The sequence below is a fragment of the Cervus canadensis genome, chromosome 5 (assembly GCF_019320065.1).
Source record: "Cervus canadensis isolate Bull #8, Minnesota chromosome 5, ASM1932006v1, whole genome shotgun sequence".
Taxonomy (NCBI): domain Eukaryota; kingdom Metazoa; phylum Chordata; class Mammalia; order Artiodactyla; family Cervidae; genus Cervus; species Cervus canadensis.
The window spans coordinates 35,839,822-35,861,628 of record NC_057390.1 but is presented as its reverse complement, the minus strand read 5'-3'; the positions used below and the strand labels follow the sequence as shown (position 1 = coordinate 35,861,628).

General features: G+C 44.5%; 1 protein-coding gene across 2 annotated transcripts in view; it reads right to left on the bottom strand.

Annotated features, from left to right (window-relative positions):
- Window positions 1-17,727: 17,727 nt before the first annotated feature.
- Window positions 17,728-21,807, bottom strand: part of SPTBN1 (spectrin beta, non-erythrocytic 1) — a 201,085-nt gene continuing 197,005 nt past the window's right edge. For both annotated transcript variants that reach the window (XM_043468564.1, XM_043468565.1), the window contains 3 exons: window positions 21,410-21,583; window positions 19,823-19,865; window positions 17,728-19,059 (listed from right to left, as the gene is read on the bottom strand). In XM_043468564.1, coding sequence (XP_043324499.1) covers window positions 18,841-19,059; window positions 19,823-19,865; window positions 21,410-21,583 — 436 coding nt within the window. In that variant the 3' untranslated portion in view covers window positions 17,728-18,840. The remainder of the gene's footprint in view (window positions 19,060-19,822; window positions 19,866-21,409; window positions 21,584-21,807) is intronic.

Here is a 21,807-nt window from a genome sequence, read left to right as displayed (position 1 = left end):
TTGGACTGCAAGGAGATCAAACCAGTCAATCCTAAAGGAAATCAATTCTGAATACTCATTGGAAGGACTGACGCTGAAACTCCAATACTTTGGCTACCTGATGCGAAGAGCCGACCCATTGGGAAAGACCCTGATGCTGGGAAAGATTGAAGGCAAAAGGAGAAGGGTGGCAGAGGATGAGATGGTTAGACAGCGTCACTGACTCAGTGGTCATGAATTTGAGCAAACTCTGGGAAACAGTGAAAGACAGAGGAGTCTGGCATGCTGCAATCCATGGGGTTGCCAGGAGTTGGAAAGCACTCAGTGACTGAACACCTTACTTGCCTTGCTCACCACTGCCCCTGGAGTATGACGCAGTGCATGACACCATTGAACACAATCTCAGAGAAGTCTTAAATCAAACTGTATTTTCAACTTGTCTCTGCTCATTCCTGAGGCTCCACAGGACTTCCTTCAGAACATTGTTTCAGACCCAGGGTTTGAAACAGAGGGAAAAGAGGCTTCTCTTCTATCCTCTTTTCCTCAAATACTGTGGAGTCTCTGCTGTGATCTCTAGACACACCAAAAACAGGCTTTATCCTGAGGAAATCGATCCAGGACTGGAGAGTCACTCGTTTTTTTGAAAATTGATCTAGGACTGGAGAGTCAGTCATTTTCTTAATTTGGTGGAAAGCAAGGCTGGGTCTTAAGAAACCACCTCTTTTCCTAGAGGAGCTGGTCCTGGCTAGAGCTGCCAGAAGGGTCTCAATGCCATCCAGACCTTGAGACACCTCTAGCCAAGATGGAGTCGTTAGCAATTGGGTTTGAAGTGGGGAGATGGATTTTTATCAATTTTAGACTTTTGTTTATTTGAACTTCAGCTCACAAGGGCAAGATAATTTTATTTTGAAATTTAATTCCTTCAAAACTTCATTGTCTTTGGATTTTTAATGTGCAAGTAGGTCTGATCTTTAAACTTTCATTTCTCCCTGAGAAATCTGTAATGGAAGAGGGATTTATATTCACATTGGGGACCTCTTTCTGATGTTTGCACTTTATTTGTGGAGTATCTTAATGTGATCATTTAAGGCTCTCATCAGAGAACCTCTAATGATAGACAATATGACTGATTTAAATGGGGCTCACAAACAGAACGGGGAGTGAAATGTCCAGTTCTGTGAGCTCACTGTATGGTTCTGACCCATCTCAGAGCCTCCTGCAGCAAAACTTAAAATGCCCAGCAGATTTTTTGGAGCCTGAAGCTTATACAATTTGCAGGAAGGCAGCAGTTTAAGGATAAAAGAATGTAAGTTGATGAATACAAAATTAGGTTTAGGGCCTTGGAAGGGGCCTGAGCATGTGTGGGGTCGTGAAGCATGAACATCCTCAACTTTGTCATAAATCCATCTCTGCTGCCACCAGTGGTGGTGTGGAGGGGACCCGCCAAAACAGTGGCTAGTCTGTGAAGACAGGAGCAGGACCCTCCTGATGAGTTACTGGTAGCTCCCAAGATAGCCATAGTCCTGGCTGAGGACAGGCTTAATGGTTGCAAACTCACTTAAAATGATTTGTTTATTCACAACAGATTCCTTTGATGAATATCTATGGCCTCCATTGTAACCCCCTTACCAAGCTACAGTGAAAGTAATTCTTAGATTGGATTCTGCTACCCATGCAAATACCGATGAGCAGGCAGACGCCAAATAGTACTGCGACCTATTCTGGGACCTCTGTGAAGGCCCAGTTCTGTTCTGGGAGATTAACTAGAAGGTTAAACTTCTAGTTAACTGGAAGGTTATCTAAATGCAAACGTGACAACGTTCTGTTGACAGGATAGAGGTAGATTGGGGCACAAGAATCCTCCACTACATTTCAGTGTTGGCTTTTTGTTTCCTAAGAATAAGGCAATTTTCCTACTGTACCAATATTAAAATCAGGAGATTTAACTTTGATATAAACCTATTATCTAATCTTCAGCCCATATTCAGATTTTGTCATTGTCTCAGTAATGTACTTTATAGCTTTTTTTCCCCCCTTGTTCTAGGATCCATTCCAGGATCACACACTGCAGTCAGTCACTAACACATTGCCTCCTTTAACCTGCAATAGTTCCTCAGTCATTTTTTGCCTTTCGTGCCCTTGACATTTTGAAGCATAAAGACCAATTTATTTGTAGACTGTTCCTCCTTCTGGCTTTGTCTGATGTTTCATGATTAGATTAGGGTTCTGTATTTTTGGCAGGGATGCTGCAGAAGTGATGCTGTGTCCTCAGCGCATCGTTTCAGGAGGCGCACGGTAACGGCTTGCTCCATTATTGGGTGATGTTAAATTTGACATCTTGGTTGAGATGGGACACTCCAAGATTCCTCACTATGAAGCCACTGCTTCCCCCTTGGTAATTAAACAATAGCCAGGAAGGCACTGTGAGCCTATGTAAATATATGGTTCATCATGCAACCCATCTACTATTTTGGGCAACCTTGATGAATTTCTAAGTCTGTCATTTCAATTTTTTTATTGTTGAATTCCTATTATAGGAAAGAATATTTATTTACTTCATTATGAACTCACAGGGTGTTATTCAATAGGTGGTTATCCATTATTACTAAAATCTCAAACCCTGTTTAGGTACGAGTGAGCGTCTATAATGTCCCACACCCACTTTCTATCCCTCCCCTTTTACTGTTATCACCCATTTGTCTAATTAACAGTGTCTCTATTGTTAGTCCAAGATAAAGATAGCTGAAGCATTTTTCAGTGTCTATTCTTGAATTAAGAAAACTGAATATAGAGTGTAGATTAAAGCAAACATGCATATTTACATCACAGTGCCTATGCTGAAGAATTTAAAGTAAATTATAGAGTATATAACAGTGATTAAACCTGAGAAGTCAACAGAATGAAAAGCTGGGTAATGCTAAGAGGAAACGCACCCACCTCCTCTTGGAGCTAAATTAATATGGTTGTTTTGCTCCCTGTCTGAATACAAGTTCAGCTTAGCCCCTCTCGTTTTTGCTCTTGGAAATCCACCTTGCCTGCGTGGAGCTCTGTCTCCCTGTTCCCCACTGAGCTGTAGCTTAACAACAAATGTCCTGCCCTCACTGGTGGAGGCACCTCTGTATCTGGGCAGGTAAGTACGTCTAATGCTCAGATTCCTTGACAAGGCCCATTTGCCTTAACAAAGCCACTTCCTGTAACCTAGCCTTGACCCAGTAATAAAGTTGATATTTTGGCCTTTCTCCAAAGAGTACTTCCTGTCTTATTTCTCAGTTGACTTGGAACCTGGCTGGGAAGAGGCAAAATTTATTGGAGACTTCAGCCTTCCAAGGTCTACCCTTTCCATTTCTGCCTCAAGGCAGTTAAGCAGCCTATTGGGGCTGACGACTTCCTGTCAGCCTTCAACAGGCAGAAAGGTCATCAGACGAAGATGAATACCTGAGAGCCTGACTCATCCTCCTACTAAATGCTAGTGCTCCCCAGGATCCATGTCGGAGCCTCATTTCTCACTCTCACCTCCTCCCAAGTTGACTTTCCACTCAGCAGCCAGAATTATGCTGTGAAACGAAACCACACCTCTTCTCTGCTCAGAACCCTCCATGACGCCCATCGCTCTCAGAGTAAAAGCCAAAGTCCTTCCCATGACCTACTGAAATAGAAGCATGGGTTGGACTACAAAATGAGAGGGCTAGACTCCCTGTATCTTGCCTGTGGTCCAGTCCCTCACTACCTGTCTAAATTCTCCCTCCTACTCTTCCCTTGCTCTCTTCTCTCCAGCCACCCTAGCCTTGCCTTGTTGCTCTAACATCCTGAGCATATTTTGTCCTCAAGAACTCTGCCCTGGCTGTTCCCTCTTTCTGGAACAATTTCCCCTCATTTAGCTGCATGACCCATTCCTTACCTTCTTTGATATTTTCCCAAAAGTCATCTTCTCAGTGAGACCATTGCTGGACACACCCCTACCTCAATTGTAACCCACTACCCACTCCTGCCAAATACATACATCTCATTAATCTCTCTTCAGCACTTATTAGTACCTAATATTATTATGTATTCTATTGTTAATTGTCTGTGTCTCACCAGAAAAATGTAAGATCTCTCAGGACAGGGTACAACAGAAGAAAGAATCTGAAAGCTGGAATACAGAGAGATTATGCAGAATGCCACTGTTATGGATGGAATGCTCCCCTTCAAGGTGTGCCCCTCCCTCTCAATTCCTATGTTGCAGCCCTAGCCCCCAGTGTGGCTGTATCTGGAGATGAGGCCTTTAAGTAAGTGATTAAGGGTGGGGTCCTGATCCAATGGGATTAGTGTCCTTATAAGAAGAGACACTGAACATCTCCCCTTCCAGCTGCTTCTGTGTGCCCAGAGAGGTCAATGTGAACACACAGTGAGTTGTTGGCTATCTATAAGCCAGGAAGTGGCTTCCCTGATGGCTTAGTGGGTAAAGAATCCCCCTGGAATGCAGGAGACATGGGAGATGTGAGTTCGATTGCTGGGTTGGGAAGATTCTCTGCAGAAGGAAAGTTGAAACCCACTCCAGTATTCTTGCTGAAAAATCCCATGGACAGAGGAGCCTGGTGGGCTATATAGTCCAAAGGGTCACAAGTGGTGCGACATGAATGAGTGACTAAGCATGCACACACACACACAGGCCAGGAAGAGAGTTCTCACTAGAAACAAAATCTGTCAGCATGTTGATCTGATGTTTAGCTTCTGAAACTATGAGGAAAATAATTTCAGTTGTTTATTCCAACAAATCTTATGGCAGCCTCAGCAGACTAACATAGCCACATAGAGAAATTTTGTTTTAAAGACACACAATAATATGGTAGAAATAAATCTAATATGTGAGTAGTTATGCAAACATAAAGAGAATTTAAAACAGAGATTTCCAGACTAAATTTTTAAGAATAAAAATGTAAATGTTAGTAGATAAATGTTAGTTACAGAAAATATACCTAAAACAATATAATAGAAAGACTAGGTTTTGGGGGGACAAAAAATGGAAAAATATGCATTAACCAAATGATATTTGTTTACTAACCAACTGAAATAATATCAGACAAAATAAAGTTTAAGGCAAAATCATTACTAGACAGAAAGATGGTAGCTACATAAAATTGTACAACTTCAATTTATCAGGAAAATAATAAAAATTCTAAACTTGTATAGACTTAGTAATAAAACTTGAAGCAACATAAAACAAAATTGATAGAATAATCCCCAGCTCAGTATATGAAGCTCTCATAACCTTGACACCACAAACATAAAGGGACAGTATGAGAAAGGAAAATGATGCCTTTTCTCCCTCATGAACATGACTGCAAAAGTCCTAAAAAAAACGTAGTAATCAAATCGAGCTATGCAAAAATAAAAACCAAAATAATACATCATGGGGGCTTCTCTGGTAGCTCAGCTGGCAAAGAATCTGCCTGTAACACAGGGGACCCCAGTTCAATTCGCGGGTTGGGAAGGTCCCCTAGAGAAGGGATAGGCTACCCACTCCAGTGTCCTTGGACTTCCCTCATGGCTCAGATGGTGAAGAATCTGCCTGCAATGTGGGAGACCTGGGTTCGATCCCTGGGTTGGGAAGATCCCCTGGAGGAGGGCATGGCAACCCACTCCAGTATTCTTGCCTGGAGAATCCCCGTGGACAGAGGAGCCTGGTGAGCTACAGTCCATGGGGTCACAAAGACTCAGACACAACCGAGTGACTAAGCACAGCACAGAACATCATGACCAGTTTATCTTAGGAATGTGAGCTGGGCGAAATAATAGTATCACTGTTACAATTCATCTTCCAACAAATCAAAGGAGAAAAAATACATGATTATATCAATAGACAGTATTGCCACTAACACCTGCAGGGCTTGGAGCATGAGTACAGATGGAAGCCACATATCATTAAAATGATTTTTAAAAGTTATAAATCAATCTAGAAAATTGATAGATAAAATATGCTTTGTCCTCCTACCTTGATAAATATACCTCCATAAGGACAAAATTGTTAAATACACACAAAGCCTTGGTTTTTTAATAATACTAAGAGCATGCAAAAACATCCAAGATGACTAAATTTAAGTATTATTCTGTATATCTGGGCAGTCTTTTAATGGATTGGCTATGTTTAAATGAATAATAAAGTGAAAACACATATAATTCATAAGGTATACTTTTGTTCCATAAAATATATTTTCTTCACTTCTGTTTTAGTAAAATTACTAATTTTGATGTTATAATCAAGGTGTTCATGTTGATGGTAATGATCTAAATGATTGAAAATAAAATATAATTTTATAAAAGGATACAAAATTTAAACATATTTTCATCAAAAATGTAAATAAACTAAGATAAATGTAAAAATTGAAAAAATAAAATTATGCTTATTATATTTTCCAAGTAAAATTATTTTATATGTTTATGTTTTCTATTTTATTATCTTTTTAATTATTTTATTACATTTTATAAAATTATTTTTATCATACTTATACCCAGGACTAGAGTGTAACATATGCTTATGAAGAGAAATCTGCAAATAAGTTCAGCAGGCCCAAATTCTACCCCCAAATTTCCATCATATTGTAAACCATCAGTGGGTTAGATGGTATTGATTATAAACATGAAATTAAAGACTAATCAGTCTGTGAGGTTCCACATACGTGACCTAGGAGACATACTTTTTGACTGTTGTACAGAATAATGCCCCCCTAGAAAGATACCCACATCCTAATTCCAGAACCCAGGAATATATTACATTCATTACACAGCAAAGAGGAATTAAGTTTGCCAATCAACCGATCTTAAAATAGAGAGATTATCCTGTATTATGCAGTTGGATGCAATGTAGTCACAGGGATCCTTGAAAGTGGAAGAGAGATTCCGATGTTCAGAATGATGTGTTGTGAAAAGGATTTGCATTCACTATTGCTGGCTTTGAAGGTGAAGGAAGGGGCCACAAGCCAAGCAATTTGGTGTTTCTAGAAGCTGGAGAAAGCAAGAGAATGAATTCTTCCCTAACACCGGAAAGGCAGCCCTGCAGACACTTCAGTCACAGCCCACTGACACTGGTGTGAACTTCTGACTTGCAGAACTCTGAGAGAATAAGACTGTGTTGTTTTCAGTCTCCAGTTTATGGTAACTTGTTAAGGCAGCAAAGAGAAATTGATATAGCCACCCAGTCTTTTAACTCCACTCCTATGTTGTTGGAATCCACACCCTCTAGAAGCAGAAGCCCCCTGTAGAAAATTAGGATACCTCTTCCTGGCTTCTCTTGAAGTGAAAGAGGGCAAGAGGTCATGGAGCCTGTGTCTACCAATTGTATGCACCTGCTGTAAAAAACCCATGAGCCTTGTGCCCTGGCCCTCATGGAGATGCTGGGAGCTTAATAAGTTCCTTTTCTGCTAAATTAGCCAGAGTTGGTTTCTGTGGATTGTAACTCAGAAGCCTCAGTAAACCAGGTATGAATAGATAATTTATTCAAAAGGAGAAAGAAACTGTCAAGCTCAGGAGAGGAAGTTTACCCTAGCTGGTAGTCAAAGAAACTCAAAGCAGGGTTGAGATGCAATACTATAATTACTAAAATTAAAAGCAGTTGCTTTTGTGGCAAGACGGTTACTTTTGTTTATAGCTAGTAACTATGTGGATGCATTGTATGGAAAGTGGTAATAGGAAAATGAAAAAAAAAATCTGTAAACATGTTCTTAGCTCTTGACCTACCAATTCCCAGGAAAACATAGCAAAGTGTGTGTGGTAAGATGAAACTTCATTATTTGTGTATTTGTGAGAGAGATTACTGATGCAGGCTTGAAATGTGTTGGGTCGAGGATGATAAAATTTGCTTTAGGACTCGAGGAGATTTCAGGGAACCAAGGAATAAAGACCCAACTCAGTTTCCTGAAATGTAAAGTTCCTGGAGATGTCAAGGTGGAAGACCTAGCGCTGGAAAGGGCAGTGAATCCCCAGAGAGAATATCTGCATGAAGGTGGAGCTGACCAAGCTCTGACCTGGTCCTTTTCAATGGCAGTTCTCTGAGGGCACAAACGCCCTCCAGGCAGGGCATTTCACAGGCCACAGGCCCCTTTAATCACACGCCTGGCTACAGGGCACACACCTCACAAGCCTGTCTCTAGACCTTCCCTAGCTATCATCACTGAGGGAGCAAGTGCCCAGGACTCAGCAGGCCCTCAGGTTCTTTTCATTTAAACTGGAAAGAATAAATTCATTTGAATAGGATCAGTAGGAATACTTGTAGCAAATAGTAGTCAGGTGAATTCCCAGCTCACAACAGTCGCCCCTCTTAGAGCACTGCCCCAACCCGAGGGGAACCTGAAGTAATGACACGCCACGTCCTTGCCACCTAACCCTGGCCTCTGGCCACCTCTTGGGGTAGACAAATGGCCTAAGCTGGACCAGGTTTTGAAATTCGCATGGCGAGACGGAAGCTGGTTGAAGCATACCTTAGCGCCCATGTCCACACGCTCCAGCTGCTGAGGCCTCCGTGGACAGCAAGCCAAGGAGCCCAGGGGCGCTGCTGTTAGGTCTCGGAGGCGGGGTGGGGAGAGGTTCGCTGCTGCTGCAAGGCCTGGGCCCCGCCAGCCGGCGGCCGTGGCGAGGGGTCTGCGTCTCCGCGGGACATAGCCCTCCGCCTGTCCCCGGTCCTCCAGCTCACCAGCTAGTCGGAAGGCCAGAGGGCCGGGAGGGCCTGGGGTGAGAAGGCCGCCATCCACCCGTGCCCACATGTCACCCGGGAGGACCACTGCGAACTGACCAAGCTGACCGTTGGTGGCCGCGACCTCTGACCCCGTGCTCAAGTCCCTCGCTAACAGCTGCACGCCGGCCCCGCCCCTCTTACACAACCAGTTGTTCTGGCGCATTCATCTATTTATTATTTGGAAGTAAAATGTGAATATTTACTGACTTTCTTCTACTGCAGGTTTTTAAATCTATTTTTTTTTTAATTAGACTATAATTGCTTTGAGAGTCCCAGATGGCGCAGTGGTAAAGAATCTGCCTGCTAATGCAGGAGACGCACAGAGATGAGGGTTCTAACCCTGTGTTGGGGAAGGCCCCTAGAAGAGGAAATGGCAACCCACTCCAGTATTCTTGCCTGGAAAATTCCATTCCACAGAGGAGCCTGGCAGGCTACAGTCCACGAGGTCACAAAGAGTTGGACACGACTGAGTGAGCACAAACACATTAATTGCTTTACAATGTTGTGTTAGTTTCTGCTGCACAACACGAATCAGATGTATATATATCTCCTCCCTCTTGAGCCTCACACCCCACTCCCCATGCCACCCCTCTAGGTCATCACAGAGCCCCAGGCTGAGCTCCCCGTGTTATACAGCAGCTTCCCACTAGTTCCCTACTTTACACATGGTGTATATATGTCAGCGCTACTCTCTCAATTCGTCCCAGCCTCTCCTTCCCACCTTGGCACATTTAGATCCAGCTTGTGCTCCTCACTTCTCAGCAGAGACCTTCTCCCTTTCCTCTGGAGTATGTCCACGTTCACACACCCTCATCCACAGAGCCCAGGCAGGATGTCAGTGAGATGTGGGCAGACGCCCTTTGTAGGAGCTGAAGGTAACACAGCTGAATGGTCACCCCCATTCAGGGGGATGGGTTGGTAGGGGCATCAGCTGAACCTTGTCAAAGCTTCAGGGCACTCTGAGACACTGTGGGCTTGCTGCTCCCAGCTCAGGCAGGGTTCACCATCTTACATTCCCCGTGGGGACAGCTCTGGTCTCAGCCAAAACAAACCCCAGCAGCAAGGGTTTTCACTTCATGGGGTGAACAGCTGAGGGCGGCACCTGATACATAAGAGTCAGAGCTCAGCAAGCAGCCGCCAGTCACCGCCAGGAGAGATATGACTCTCCTCTCAGTTGGGCCCGGAGAGCTATGAGGACAGCCCTGGGGTGGAAGGCGAGCCCTCCGCTGTGCCCAGCTCACACCCCAAAGATCTGAGACACAAGGGGAACCACATGATTATGTTCCCACAGCCAGGCAGCTCCCCTGAGGGGCAGTTGTGATAAGAGAAATGACAGAAATGCCAAGTGTCACAGAAAGATAACGTACAGACAGGTTCAGCTTTGCAAACTGTTCTGCTCTGGAATCTAAATCCTTTCCCCTCCTCACTGAGGAATGCCAAGCATTCTGCCTCCCCTCTTTTCCAAAGACCAATGGCCACCTCTCCTGCAGAGACCTCTGACCTAAGCAAATGCCTCAGCACCCCAGCCCAGTCACACGGGACACCCTTGGCCTTTTGAGTCATGCATATTCTGGGTACATCTACCTCCTGTTCAATGACAAGAGATTTTGTAAGAAAAATGGTGTTGAGTGGTGAGGGAGCAGCTCCTTCACGGGGTGGGGCTCCCAGGAACAGCGTGCACCCACACGGATTGTCTTTTGGCCGGGTGAGGCTCCAACCACTAACTCAGGCACTCAGCACTCCCCAAAGAAACAGATAATTAGCACCTTTTGGAGGGCTTTACTTGAAAAGAAAAAAGAAACCAATTCTTTAGCCAAGCATTTGGTTAACTCATAAACTCACAGCATCCCAACATCAGCTCCTTTCCCTGCTGAGCTGAACCAATGTGGGAAGTAACCCCCAACTGGCTGCTGGAGAAGGGAGACTTGCAGATGGGAGCAAGCCGGACTAGACCTGTAGGGGACCTTCTGATTCATTAATCGACATCTGTTCTCTGAAGCCAGGTGTGCCTCAAACAAGCACTTTGGAGGGCAAGCCTGGGGGTGGTATGGACACCGTGCAGTCAGGAGGCAAGTTCGAACACATTAGCAGGTGTGTTTTAAATGCAGAGAGCTTCAGGCCTCATTCAAAGAAAGTTTCTTCTAGAATCATCATTTCTCCTTTCTAAAAGAAAATATGACTTTCAGAGAAGCTTCCCTTTTCTGTAACAAAGTCCCATCTAGTCAAAGCTACGGTTTTTCCAGTAGTCATCTATGGATATGAGAGTTGGACCATAAAGACGGCTGAGCACTGAAGAATTGATGCTTCTGAACTGTGGTGTTGGAGAAGACTCTTGAGAGTACCTTGGACTGCAAGATCAAACCAATCCATCCTAAAAGAAATCAATCCTGAATATTCATTGGAAGGACTGATGCTGAAGCTGAAGCTCCAATACTTTGATCACCTGATAAGAAGAGCTGATGCTGGGAAAGATTTAAGGCGGGCCAAGAAGGGCATCTCCAACTCAATGGGCATGAGTTTGAGCAAGCTCCAGGAGATGGTGAAGGACAGAGAAGCCTGGCATGCTGCAATCCATGGGGTAGCAGAGTCAGCATGACTGAACAACTGAACAACACTCCTCTTTGGAGGCTGGCACTCTCATGATGATATGCAACATTTGGGGGATCAGGAAGAAAGTAGGGGTTTTAGCACTCCCATACTTATGCATAATCTCCATCAACTTCCCCCACCCTCCTCACCCAAGCCACCTCCTTGAGGTTGTCATTCACTGATGTGGTCTTCTCAATCTTTTGTTGTAATGAATGCTGGGGGCCCATCCCACTCGTGTTCATTGTAATGGCCTATGGTTTGGATAGACTCGGAGGGCACCCTGGCTGCCTGAGGTGATATCTGTTGCAGTCAGTGTGGTTCAGGGATGGTGCAAAACCTAAATTAATCCATTCAGAGTGAAATCCAGGGTTTCATTCAATGTTTGGGGAGAGAGAAGCCCTCTCTTTCCTCCTAGCTGGGAACGAAGACATGGCCTTGGAGGTGCCAGCAGCCGCCATCTGGGGAGGGAGGCCGGGCTGAGGCCAAAACTGACCCATGGAGGAGGGTGGGGTTGACAGAACACAGAGATATCACCTGCAGTCCTGAGAAGATGGAGAATTTCTAGAGCAAAGCAACCCAAGGACTGGCTCTACCTCGGGATGTTTTAGTTGTATGAGCTGACAGAGTCTGTCATTTACACCAGTGGGATGTGGCATTTTTGTTATTGAGTTGATAAGCACTCTAATAAAATCATCTTTGGGAAAAAAAGTACAGAGAGCCTCCTGGCAGTGGGAGAAGAGGAACTGATTTATGCAGTGCTGTGTTCATCATCTCATTTCTTCAACCCTCTTGTAAAGAGATGATGATCAGGTTGAGGAAGCCTGGTATGGAGTAGTATGGAGTGGACTATTGTAAGCTCCACTAGAGCTGGCACTTCGTAAGCCTCTGCCAAGGCAACGAGGGAATATTCATCTCTTGGCTGAACAGAAACCAGCCTGGGTTCAGAGCCCACACTCTTGCCCTGGAAGAGCAAAGGCTGGGTGAGCCAGATGCAGTCCTCAGATCAGGCACCCAGGAAAGCCCAGGGGAGAGACGTGACAGACGCGTGGAACAGATGGCAGCGGGAAGGGGCCGCCCCCGCACGCCAGCAAACACGGGGGAGACATCTACACACTGTTCAAGGCCTTTTTAGCTGCAGCCCTGGGACCTGTCCCTGAGATGGAGGCCCTGGTGGGAAACTAAAACCTTGAGAGATTTTCTCCCTCACAAAACCAGAGCTCCAAGAACAGTTAACACTGGCAGTCATTCCCTGCGACAGGGAAACTAAAATGGTGACTGAACAGAGCAAATCCTCCAGGGAGAGGCTGTGAGCCAAGGCTTGCCTCAGCTCAGAGGAGGAAGGCCCAGGCTCCAGAAGGCAGGATGCCCCCCTACTGGAGAAAGTCTCTGTGGGCTTAGGGCAGAGAAAACCCCCTTTCCCTTTAAAGCAGCAGTTCCAGGAAACTCCATGAACGTTCTGCCTCCTTCATTCCCACTCCCAGACACAGTGGGTCCCCAGAGTGTGATAAGCAATGGAAGGGATGAGTGGAAACTCGCACTGGGGCCTGGATGTGGAGCCCTGCAGGACAGCTGTGTGTGGGGAGCAGGGCAGGGGACAAAGGGGAGCCCTGCTGTGACCCCAGCCCTTCAGAGCTTACGTGAGTTTGAAGTGAACTCTGACAATCAAGGCAGCTCAGACAATGAACCCCATGTTTAGGGTTTAGAAACTGGGATGTTTCTGAGGACACTGGTCTTCCAAGCTCCTCTGCAGAAAGGGGAAGCATTAGTCACTCAGTCGTGTCTGACTCCTTGAGAGTCCATGGACTGCAGCTCCCCAGGCTCCTCTGTCCATGGAATTCTCCAGGCAAGAATACTGGAGTGGGCATCCATTCCCTTCTCCAGGGGATCTTCCCGACCTGGGGATCGAACCTGGGTCTCCTGAATTGCAGGCAGATTCTTTACTGACTGAGCAACTTGGGATGTTTCTGAGGACTCTGGTCTTCCAAGCTCCACTGCAGAGCAAACAGGCAAATGAGGTGCCACCTCAGAAAAATCTGAATTCTACCAAATAATTCTACCCACTGTCACCAACCTTCCCCCTCCCAAATCACACCAGGTCATATGAGTCTAGGGTTGGTGGCATTGTCTCAACTTGAGTGAAAAGTTCCTGAACAGCTTGGGAGAGAAGCATCAGTTTCTCACACATCCTGACCCCTCATTTAAAAGCAGAGAATAGGTCCCGCCAATTCCACTTCCTGAATCCCTCCTTTTGGAAGAAGTCTGGCCTTTTACAAAAACAAAAGAGCTCCAAACAGGATGTAACATTCTTTCTCAAAGTTGGGCCAGATGGGAATTTTTTTTTTAAGAACAAGTTGAAAAACTCATTTTTCTAGGACAGCCTGCTTTCTTTAACCTTTGAAATACTTTGAAGTTCACATTTATTTCTCCCTTGGAAAATCTTTACTCAGTTCTCAAAGTATTAATAACAGAAGAGCACTTTACTGCTTGACCCAGCAAAGTGGCCAAAAATAAGAAAGGTTGTGGGGTGTGGAGGGGTGGAAAGAAAGAGAAACTAATTAACACACAAACCACACCAAGGGAACAAGCTTTAGACAACCAAAATGACTAGGGAACACCCACATATGGACTGGGGTGTTATATATACAATTATTTGTAGAACTAAGACTACAGAAGAGTTTAGAGGGAGCGAGAACTACTTAGACATTTCAGATACAATAAAACAACCTACATGTGGGGATAAAGGGGAGAATGGAGAGACCACATATAAAACGTTTTTAAAAAAAATTGCTCTCAGCACGTCTGGGCACTCTCGCACAGAGAAATAAAGGTGTGTGTTCACATAAAAATCCACACATAAATGTTTACAGCATCTCTATCCGTAACAGCCAAAAATTTAGAAATTATCCAAATGTCCTTCAGTAAGTGAACGGTTAAGCAAATGGTAGTATATCCACTCCATTGAATAATATTCAGCAGTAAAAAAGGGGAGGGATACACACAATGTACAGAATAAGTACATAGTAAGTGAAAGTCACTCAGTCATGTCCGACTCTTTGCAACCCCATGGTCTATACAGTCCATGGAATTCTGTAGGCCAGAGTATAAGAGTGGGTAGCCTTTCCCTGGATCAATCTCTACAGAATTATGCCAAGTGAAAAAAGCCCAGTCCTAAAAGACTATACAAAGGTCTGTCTAGTCAAGGCTGTGGTTTTTCCAGTGGTCATGTATGGATGTGAGAGTTGGACTATAGAGAAAGCTGAGTGCCGAAGAATCGATGCTCTTGAACTGCGGTGTTGAAGACTCTTGAGAGTCCCTTGGACTGCAAGGAGATCCAATCAGTCCATCCTGAAACAGATCAGTCCTGGGTGTTCATTGGAAGGGCTGATGTTCAAGCTGAAACTCCAATACTTTGGCCACCTGATGCAAAGAGCTGATTCATTGGAAAAGACCCTGATGCTGGGAAAGATTGAGGGCAGGAGGAGAAGGGGACGACAGAGGATGAGATGGTAGGATGGCATCACCGACTCAATGGACATGGGTTTGGGTGGACTCCAGGAGTTGGTGAGGGACAGGGAGGCCTGGTATGCTGTGGTTCAAGGAGTTGCAGAGTCGGACACGACTGAGCGACTGAACTGAACTCTGAAGAGATTATACCCTGTGTGATTCCATTTATACAACACTCTTCAGATGACAAGTTTATAGCAATGGAAAACTGACTGGAGGTTGCCAGAGGTAAAAGGGGCGGGGGCTGGGCAGCAGGTGTGGCTGTGTAACAGGGCAGCAGGAAGGAGTGTGGGGAGATGGGAACTATCCTGTATCTCGACTGTATCAAACACCCTGGAGGCGATGCCTTGCTAGCTTTGCAAGATGACACCACAGGGGGAAACTGGGTAAAGGGTACACACATGAATCTATGATGATCACAGAATTTTAAAGTTTAATTAACAAATAAAAACTGTTCTCAGTAATTATATTGGTGGTGGTGTTACTGAGTTTCTATGCATGCAATTTGGAGTTTCTATGCATGCAATTTGGGATAAAGCACATGAGTAACTGTATCATATTCCATTCTATGCCTCTTGTATCCTTGAAAGCCATGATTCTGAGTGAAAATGACAGGATGTAAGGCAGGAAAGACCCCTGCAATCCTGAAATCAAGTTTTTTTTTTTTTTTCTTATCTCTGAAATGTCTGGAAAACAAGGATAAACTCAGTAGCAACAGAATTGCAAGCACACAAATAATGGTTATGAAATACCATTTTACACTAAAAGAAACCAGGTTTTCTTAGAGGAATCTGATTGCAAGTCTGGGGGTAAGAAATCAGCGATCATGTCAAGCCAGATAAGGAGGAAGATGAAGGGCTCAGAAGCCAACCTGAAGGAGCCTCCACCAGCCAAAGATGGAACATTTTTAAATTTCCAAAAGGGTAATTTCACCAATGGTTGGTCTTGGGAAATGGAAAGTGAATGATTTCCCTATGACTTTCAATGGTGAGAAACCCTGAGCTTTGGTGGACAGAAGTTTTATTTAATTTAGGCTTTTGGGGTTATGAATCATGCTTGTAAAGACCAGCTCAAATCATAGTAAAAACTCAGGCATTTATCCCACCTTTTCTATATGAATTCTACCACTTGATGAAATACTCAAGTATTCCAACTAATAAATGCAAAGAATGTATGCATAAGAAAGTATTATAGCCACCCTTCCCTGAAAAGTGCCAAAAACTTTGTGAGAAGATAACCATGTGTCCACTGCTCTGATATACTTACTCTACTGCATTGAATGAAGAACTGTAGGTGGTACAAACACCACCACTCTAAGTACTGCCAAGAAAACAACAACACTGAGGCTTGTGAACTGAAGGTGCATTCCAACTGTAGAGATGTTCAAATGTGACAAAAGCGACCTTTAATTGACAATGTCTCCTTCGTGTCCTGAGAGTCTTTCTTTCTGCTTCTTCTCAGATGTGAGACCAGTTGTATTACCTGTCCCGTATCACTAAAAATTCAAGTAAAATAGCACACTGTAGCAACAAAAATAAACGTGCACAATTCTCAAAACGTTAAGTAGTGCATGATTTTTATAAAAAATCTGTTATTTACCCTGACAGGATTGAAGATTGTGATCCTATGTGGCCTCTAACTTGAGGCCTGAGATGTAGCCTGAGATGATACCTTCATTCCGGTTTTCTGTTGCCATCGGCTCCTGACTCACAGAAGCCCATCTTCTGCGGCTGCTTTTCCTGCTGCCCATCACCTTCCACTTTCAGGCCGCAGGCCTCCTCAGCATTGGGAGGGATGCAATCACGAACCACCAAAACCAGGCACTGGGGGTCTGCAAGCCTCTAGAATTATGTGCAAAATGTTCCAGCCAAATCTACTTTTTATGGGAATCTGGGATCGCTGCTTAGTTTCCTTCCGAGGGTGATCTGCCTGCTACACGCCTGGCTTTGTCAGGTAGGCCTTAGTCAGTCACGATTATTTCCCAAGACGCTTTTTCTAAACTAAACATTTTGGTCAGAGGTCTACCTGTTGAGAATTGAACAACTTGATTCCAATCCTGAGTAAGACAAGGGTAAGGGAGTGTCGTCATGAGATACACAACCCTGGGTACGCAGGGACATGGGGATTGAGGGGGTGAGGGGAGGGAGTGGGTGGTAAACAGTGAGATCTCAGTTCACCTAAGGGTAACACCCCTGATGTCTGTCAGCTGTGATGTCAGGTTAAGCATATCCTCTGGGGAATAAACTACTGAACGTTTGTAATACTAACCTTCATTGCTACCGCACATTAGAAAATATGCAAGCGGTACAGAATCAATAAACTAGGACAAGTATAACACACGTATCTAAGCCATGACCCCTTCCACTGGCATCAGCAAACTGGTCTATGGGCCACACGTGGCCTGTGATCTGGTTTTGCATGATCTGTGTAAAATAAATTTTACATTGTAAATGTTTTTTAAAAATCAGAAAAGAATACTGTGTGGCACATGAAAATGATATAAAATTAAAACCTGTGTCCATGTACACGGATTTACTGGAACACAGCCGTGCCCATGGGTTCACACATCATTGACGGCTGCCTCTGGAATACACAGTGGTGGAGTTTCAACAGACAGAGTATGGCCTACAAAGCCTAAAATACCTACTTATCTCTATTTCCTGAAAATGTTTTTGAACCTTTGTCTCAGAGCTCAGGTTTGGCGAGCTTTCTGATAACATTTTCATAAATAAAAGATAAAATCTGGATGTATGGCTACAAAACATTCCATATTTATTGCTCTGTTTCTTGTGATTTTTCAAAGCTGGGACACCAGACATACACACAAATGTGCAACAGGAACCCAGATGGACAGTCTCATGTTTCCCGTTTGCTATTTTGCACTGTGCAGATTCCCTACATGGCGTGCACGCGAGGAGAGGAAAAACAACAGTCACCCACCGTGCTAGATTTAAAAGCATTTAATGACATCGCATATATTTAACAGATAGGGCAAAAGTTGAGAGGTACAGGTCATACAACTGAGCACCGGGCCTGAGTGACCAACCTCCCTGTCAGGCCCAGCCTCTGGAGTTCATTCCTATCAATGCCATTTTGATTGTGCAGTAAGATGAAAATTTGTCATTATAATCGTTACAGTGACAGAGAAATGCACACTATGTATCAAAGAGCAAGGTAATGAAGCAAATTATAACACAGTGTGGTAACGCACAAGCAAGTAACCATTAGGGTAACATGACTTTGTCCAGTAAATGCCTCGGTTCCACTTGTACACTTACCAATGATTTAAAGGGTTTATTATACATCTAGTTTTATTATACTTTGTACTAGAATTATCTCAAACATACAATATAATGTATTTCAGCAAAAAAAAAAAAAAATTGAAATTACAGATTATTTAAAACAGTATCAGTTTTCTATTCCTCCTTGTATCCCGACATTCTTAACTGCTGTCCAGGTTGATGCAGAAAAGCTGCATGTCGTGTGTTAGTAAGTGATGCCAGGTACAAGTGGCTTGGTCTGTAGAGTTAACAATGGGGCTGCACTGTGGCTGCAGCGAGATCATAACACACAATCTGTTTAATCCAGGTTAGACCCATCATGGGCGCTTCTAATAGTCAAGACTCAAGGTAACCACTGGTAGTAAATGGGAGAGAATGGTGTCGGGACATTGGTACGTTTTGTCTGTGGTGAGCACAGGAAATATTGTTTAAGCACCGCTGCCTTGCATACCAACAGCACTAGAGGCGGGTTATTTCCAACACAGCCTCACAAAATTGAGGAACAGTTTAAATACTGAGATCTAATCTATATAATTTCGTTAAAAAAAAAATCTGGTCTTCCCTCTGCACCTCAAACTTTTGTTAACTTGGAGATAAAGTGTTTAGGTTGTATTTTCCCCCACCCTCCCCAAGAAATGCTCTATAAATTAAAAGAAAAAAAAATCAACCACATGGAGGAACATTTAGGCACAGAGAGTAATGTGTTGGTTCTGAGCTTGCATGCTGGAATTTCACTGAAAAGGTAAGAAGAGAAGGGCAGAAGTGACAGAAAGGAGTTCACTTCTTTTTGCCAAAAAGGCTGAACCTCTTTTCTTTGTCTTTCTCTTTGTCCTTCTCCCGTTTGCCGGGACTGGACTCGCTGGTGATGGTGACGACGCTGGTGGGCAGGGTCTGAGCCCGGCTGGATGCTGGCGTGCTCTGGGTGCTGGCAGACACCTCGTGTTTATCAGAGGAGATGGCAGAGGAGATGGCCTGGATCCATGTATTCATTTCCTCCTGGACGAAGGAGGGGGGACACAGGTGAGACTCATCTAAGGTGGATGGACATGAGACACTCTCACTCCACCTGGGTGACCGTCTGAGCTGCTGTGGGTTGGAAAGCTTGGGAATAGCATGGCTGCCTGAGAAGGGACAGTGGCTCTCTAACAAACGCCTGCTTCACCAGGACAGTTGTGACCATGGTTCGATGCTCACCAGAACTCAGTTTACAGTACCTGAAGGTCCCCATGTAGTATATGGTCCTACAAAGGTGACAAGCTGGAAGACTGGCTTACAGCATGGGGGTCAGGTCCTACCCCAGAAAGTGCTTTTTCTTTTTTGAAATTGAAATCTATTTGATATACCACATAACTTAAAGAAGTTGCTTTTTTTTGAGTTAACGCCCTACACATGTTGTTTTCTCATTGGCTGACCATACAGCCAAGCGATGGTTGGCTGAAGGCAGTGGAGTGCGGTGGGCGCAGAGGGGCGGCTCCCGGCTGGGTCGTGGGCTCCACACCGGTTTGGAGACCACCTCCTGTGCGTCACCCACAGTTCTTCACGGGACCCTGTGCTAGCTTTCCTGCCAGGGTGGGAGAACAATGAGATGACATTTACTGCCTCTGACTGACATAGAAGAACAGAAAACCTTCCAGCGTTTGTGACCGTGGAGACCAGAGGACAAAAGCCACCGCTGATCATCACTCATGTGAAGAGCATCATATATAATGCTCATCAGGCCACAAACATTTGAAAAAAAGAAAGAATCTTAAAAACTTACATCATCTTTGGCTTGGAAGAGGTACTCATTGCCGTCATTTAGTCTGTAATTTGAAAGAAGAAAGTCAGTCACAATATAACTTAAGAAAAAAAAAACCCCTTAACTCTCACATCCTCTGTGGGACATAAGCAGGCCACAGGATCACATTAGAAATGCCTGTTGGAACCCTGTACACACCACTCAATGTGTTCAGGGCCTGCGTGGGATTGGCAGCCACCCCCCGGACATCAAGAGGCCATATAAAAATTGGGCCCATATACACAAGTGACTTGAGTGTTTTAATCACCGCATGTGTGCTAAGTCGCTTCAGCCGTGTGTGACTCTTTGTGACCCCATGAACTGTAGCCCGCCAGGCTCCTCTGTTCCTGGGATTCTCCAAGCAAGAATAGTGGAGTGAGTTGCCATTTCTTCCTCCAGGGGATCTTCCTGACCCAGGGATCGAACCCACGTCTCTAAGGTCTCCTGGCAGGCAGGTTCTTTTTTATTAAGGTGGGTTCTTTACCACTAATGCCACCTGAGAAGCCCCGTTTCACTCACTGGAAGGATCAAAAATGTTCCAAACGTAGCTATACCTGGATTTGTTGTGGCAAAGATCACTTGGATAACTGATCACCGCTCTAAACTGAATGTAAGAGAAAGTTCTTTGAAAATCATTAGCCCTGTTGAAATCTTGCCACTGCCATTTATATGCCCCACATTAACAAATACCAGATTTTCTGAACTGACAGAAAGTCACAGAAAAGGTCTCCTAGATTTCTCTTCTTACATACATCTCAGAAGCGAAGAAACTGCCCTGGTGAGGCTGTTGCTGTGACACGGAGGGGCTGGCAGGGAGGGCTGCGTCAAGAGGAAGTGGGCAACACTGGTGCAGAGGAGTCAGGTGCTCTCTGCCAACGTCCCAACCCTCTGACACTGCATCAGGGAAGCACAGAGGGAGGCAGCCAGGGAGCCTGGCTGTCTGCGCTGGATGTTACAGTATGTAAAGTGTCCCAGGTCGGGACCTGCCTCCTGTGCTCACCAAGAGCTCAAGAAATCACATCACTTGAATCGCTCTCACTTGTGGTCCTTGGCCTCGTCCAGCTGGCGTCAGACACACCCATAACCGAAGACCAAAGCTTTCCAGATCCCAGAGCAACAGATCAGATTAGAATCAGTCATCCTATCTATTAACATTCTCACTTTTTATGTTTTTACAAAAAAAAAATGATTTTTCTGCCCATTTCCAAGGATAATCAGAACTTCTGAGCTTGGATCCACTCTGTGGGGAGTTGAATGTGGACTGCACGATGGGTAAACTATTTTTCTAAGTGTCCCTTAAACTGTGAGATGTGACGAGCTCACCTTGTCTTAGAAATACTAAATTCCATCTGATAAAAAACGAAAGCTCCTTTTCTGCAATGTTCAGCTGTGCCGTTCACCACAGAGACGCTGGGGACCCTAACTGAGATGTGTGCCTATTCCATCTTCACTCTTTTGGTAACTTTTTAGATGGTAGAGGAAAGGAACCAACTGATCACAGCATCTAAGAAAACCAATGCCTGGAATGAAAAATCAACACACACACCCCCACTCTCTGGCAACTCTCACCTGAGCTTGAACACATGCTTCTTCTTCTTGTAATCAAGGGCCACTTCACAGATGGCTTCTTTCAAACTCACAGGGACCTCGCTGTGGTAGGGAATCCCTGAAGCAGCTGTCTTTGCATCTTTGTAGAAACCCATTTCTTGGTTATTTATGACACAATAAACATTGTGCCAGGACCTGAGCCATAAAGAAAGGCACGACAAGGTTTTCCTCCATTGCACATCCCCTTAAAGAACTGAGTCTGTTCAATACGAAAATGGTCCCTGCACAACATGGTACGATTCCCTGTTATAATAAAAGCTCTTCCTAAATTGTTAAAAATAAACAATGCAACAAAATTCCTCTGCAGACTCCCAAGACAAAACCATATGTTGCTACAATGGCAGGTTTTGAAGGATACT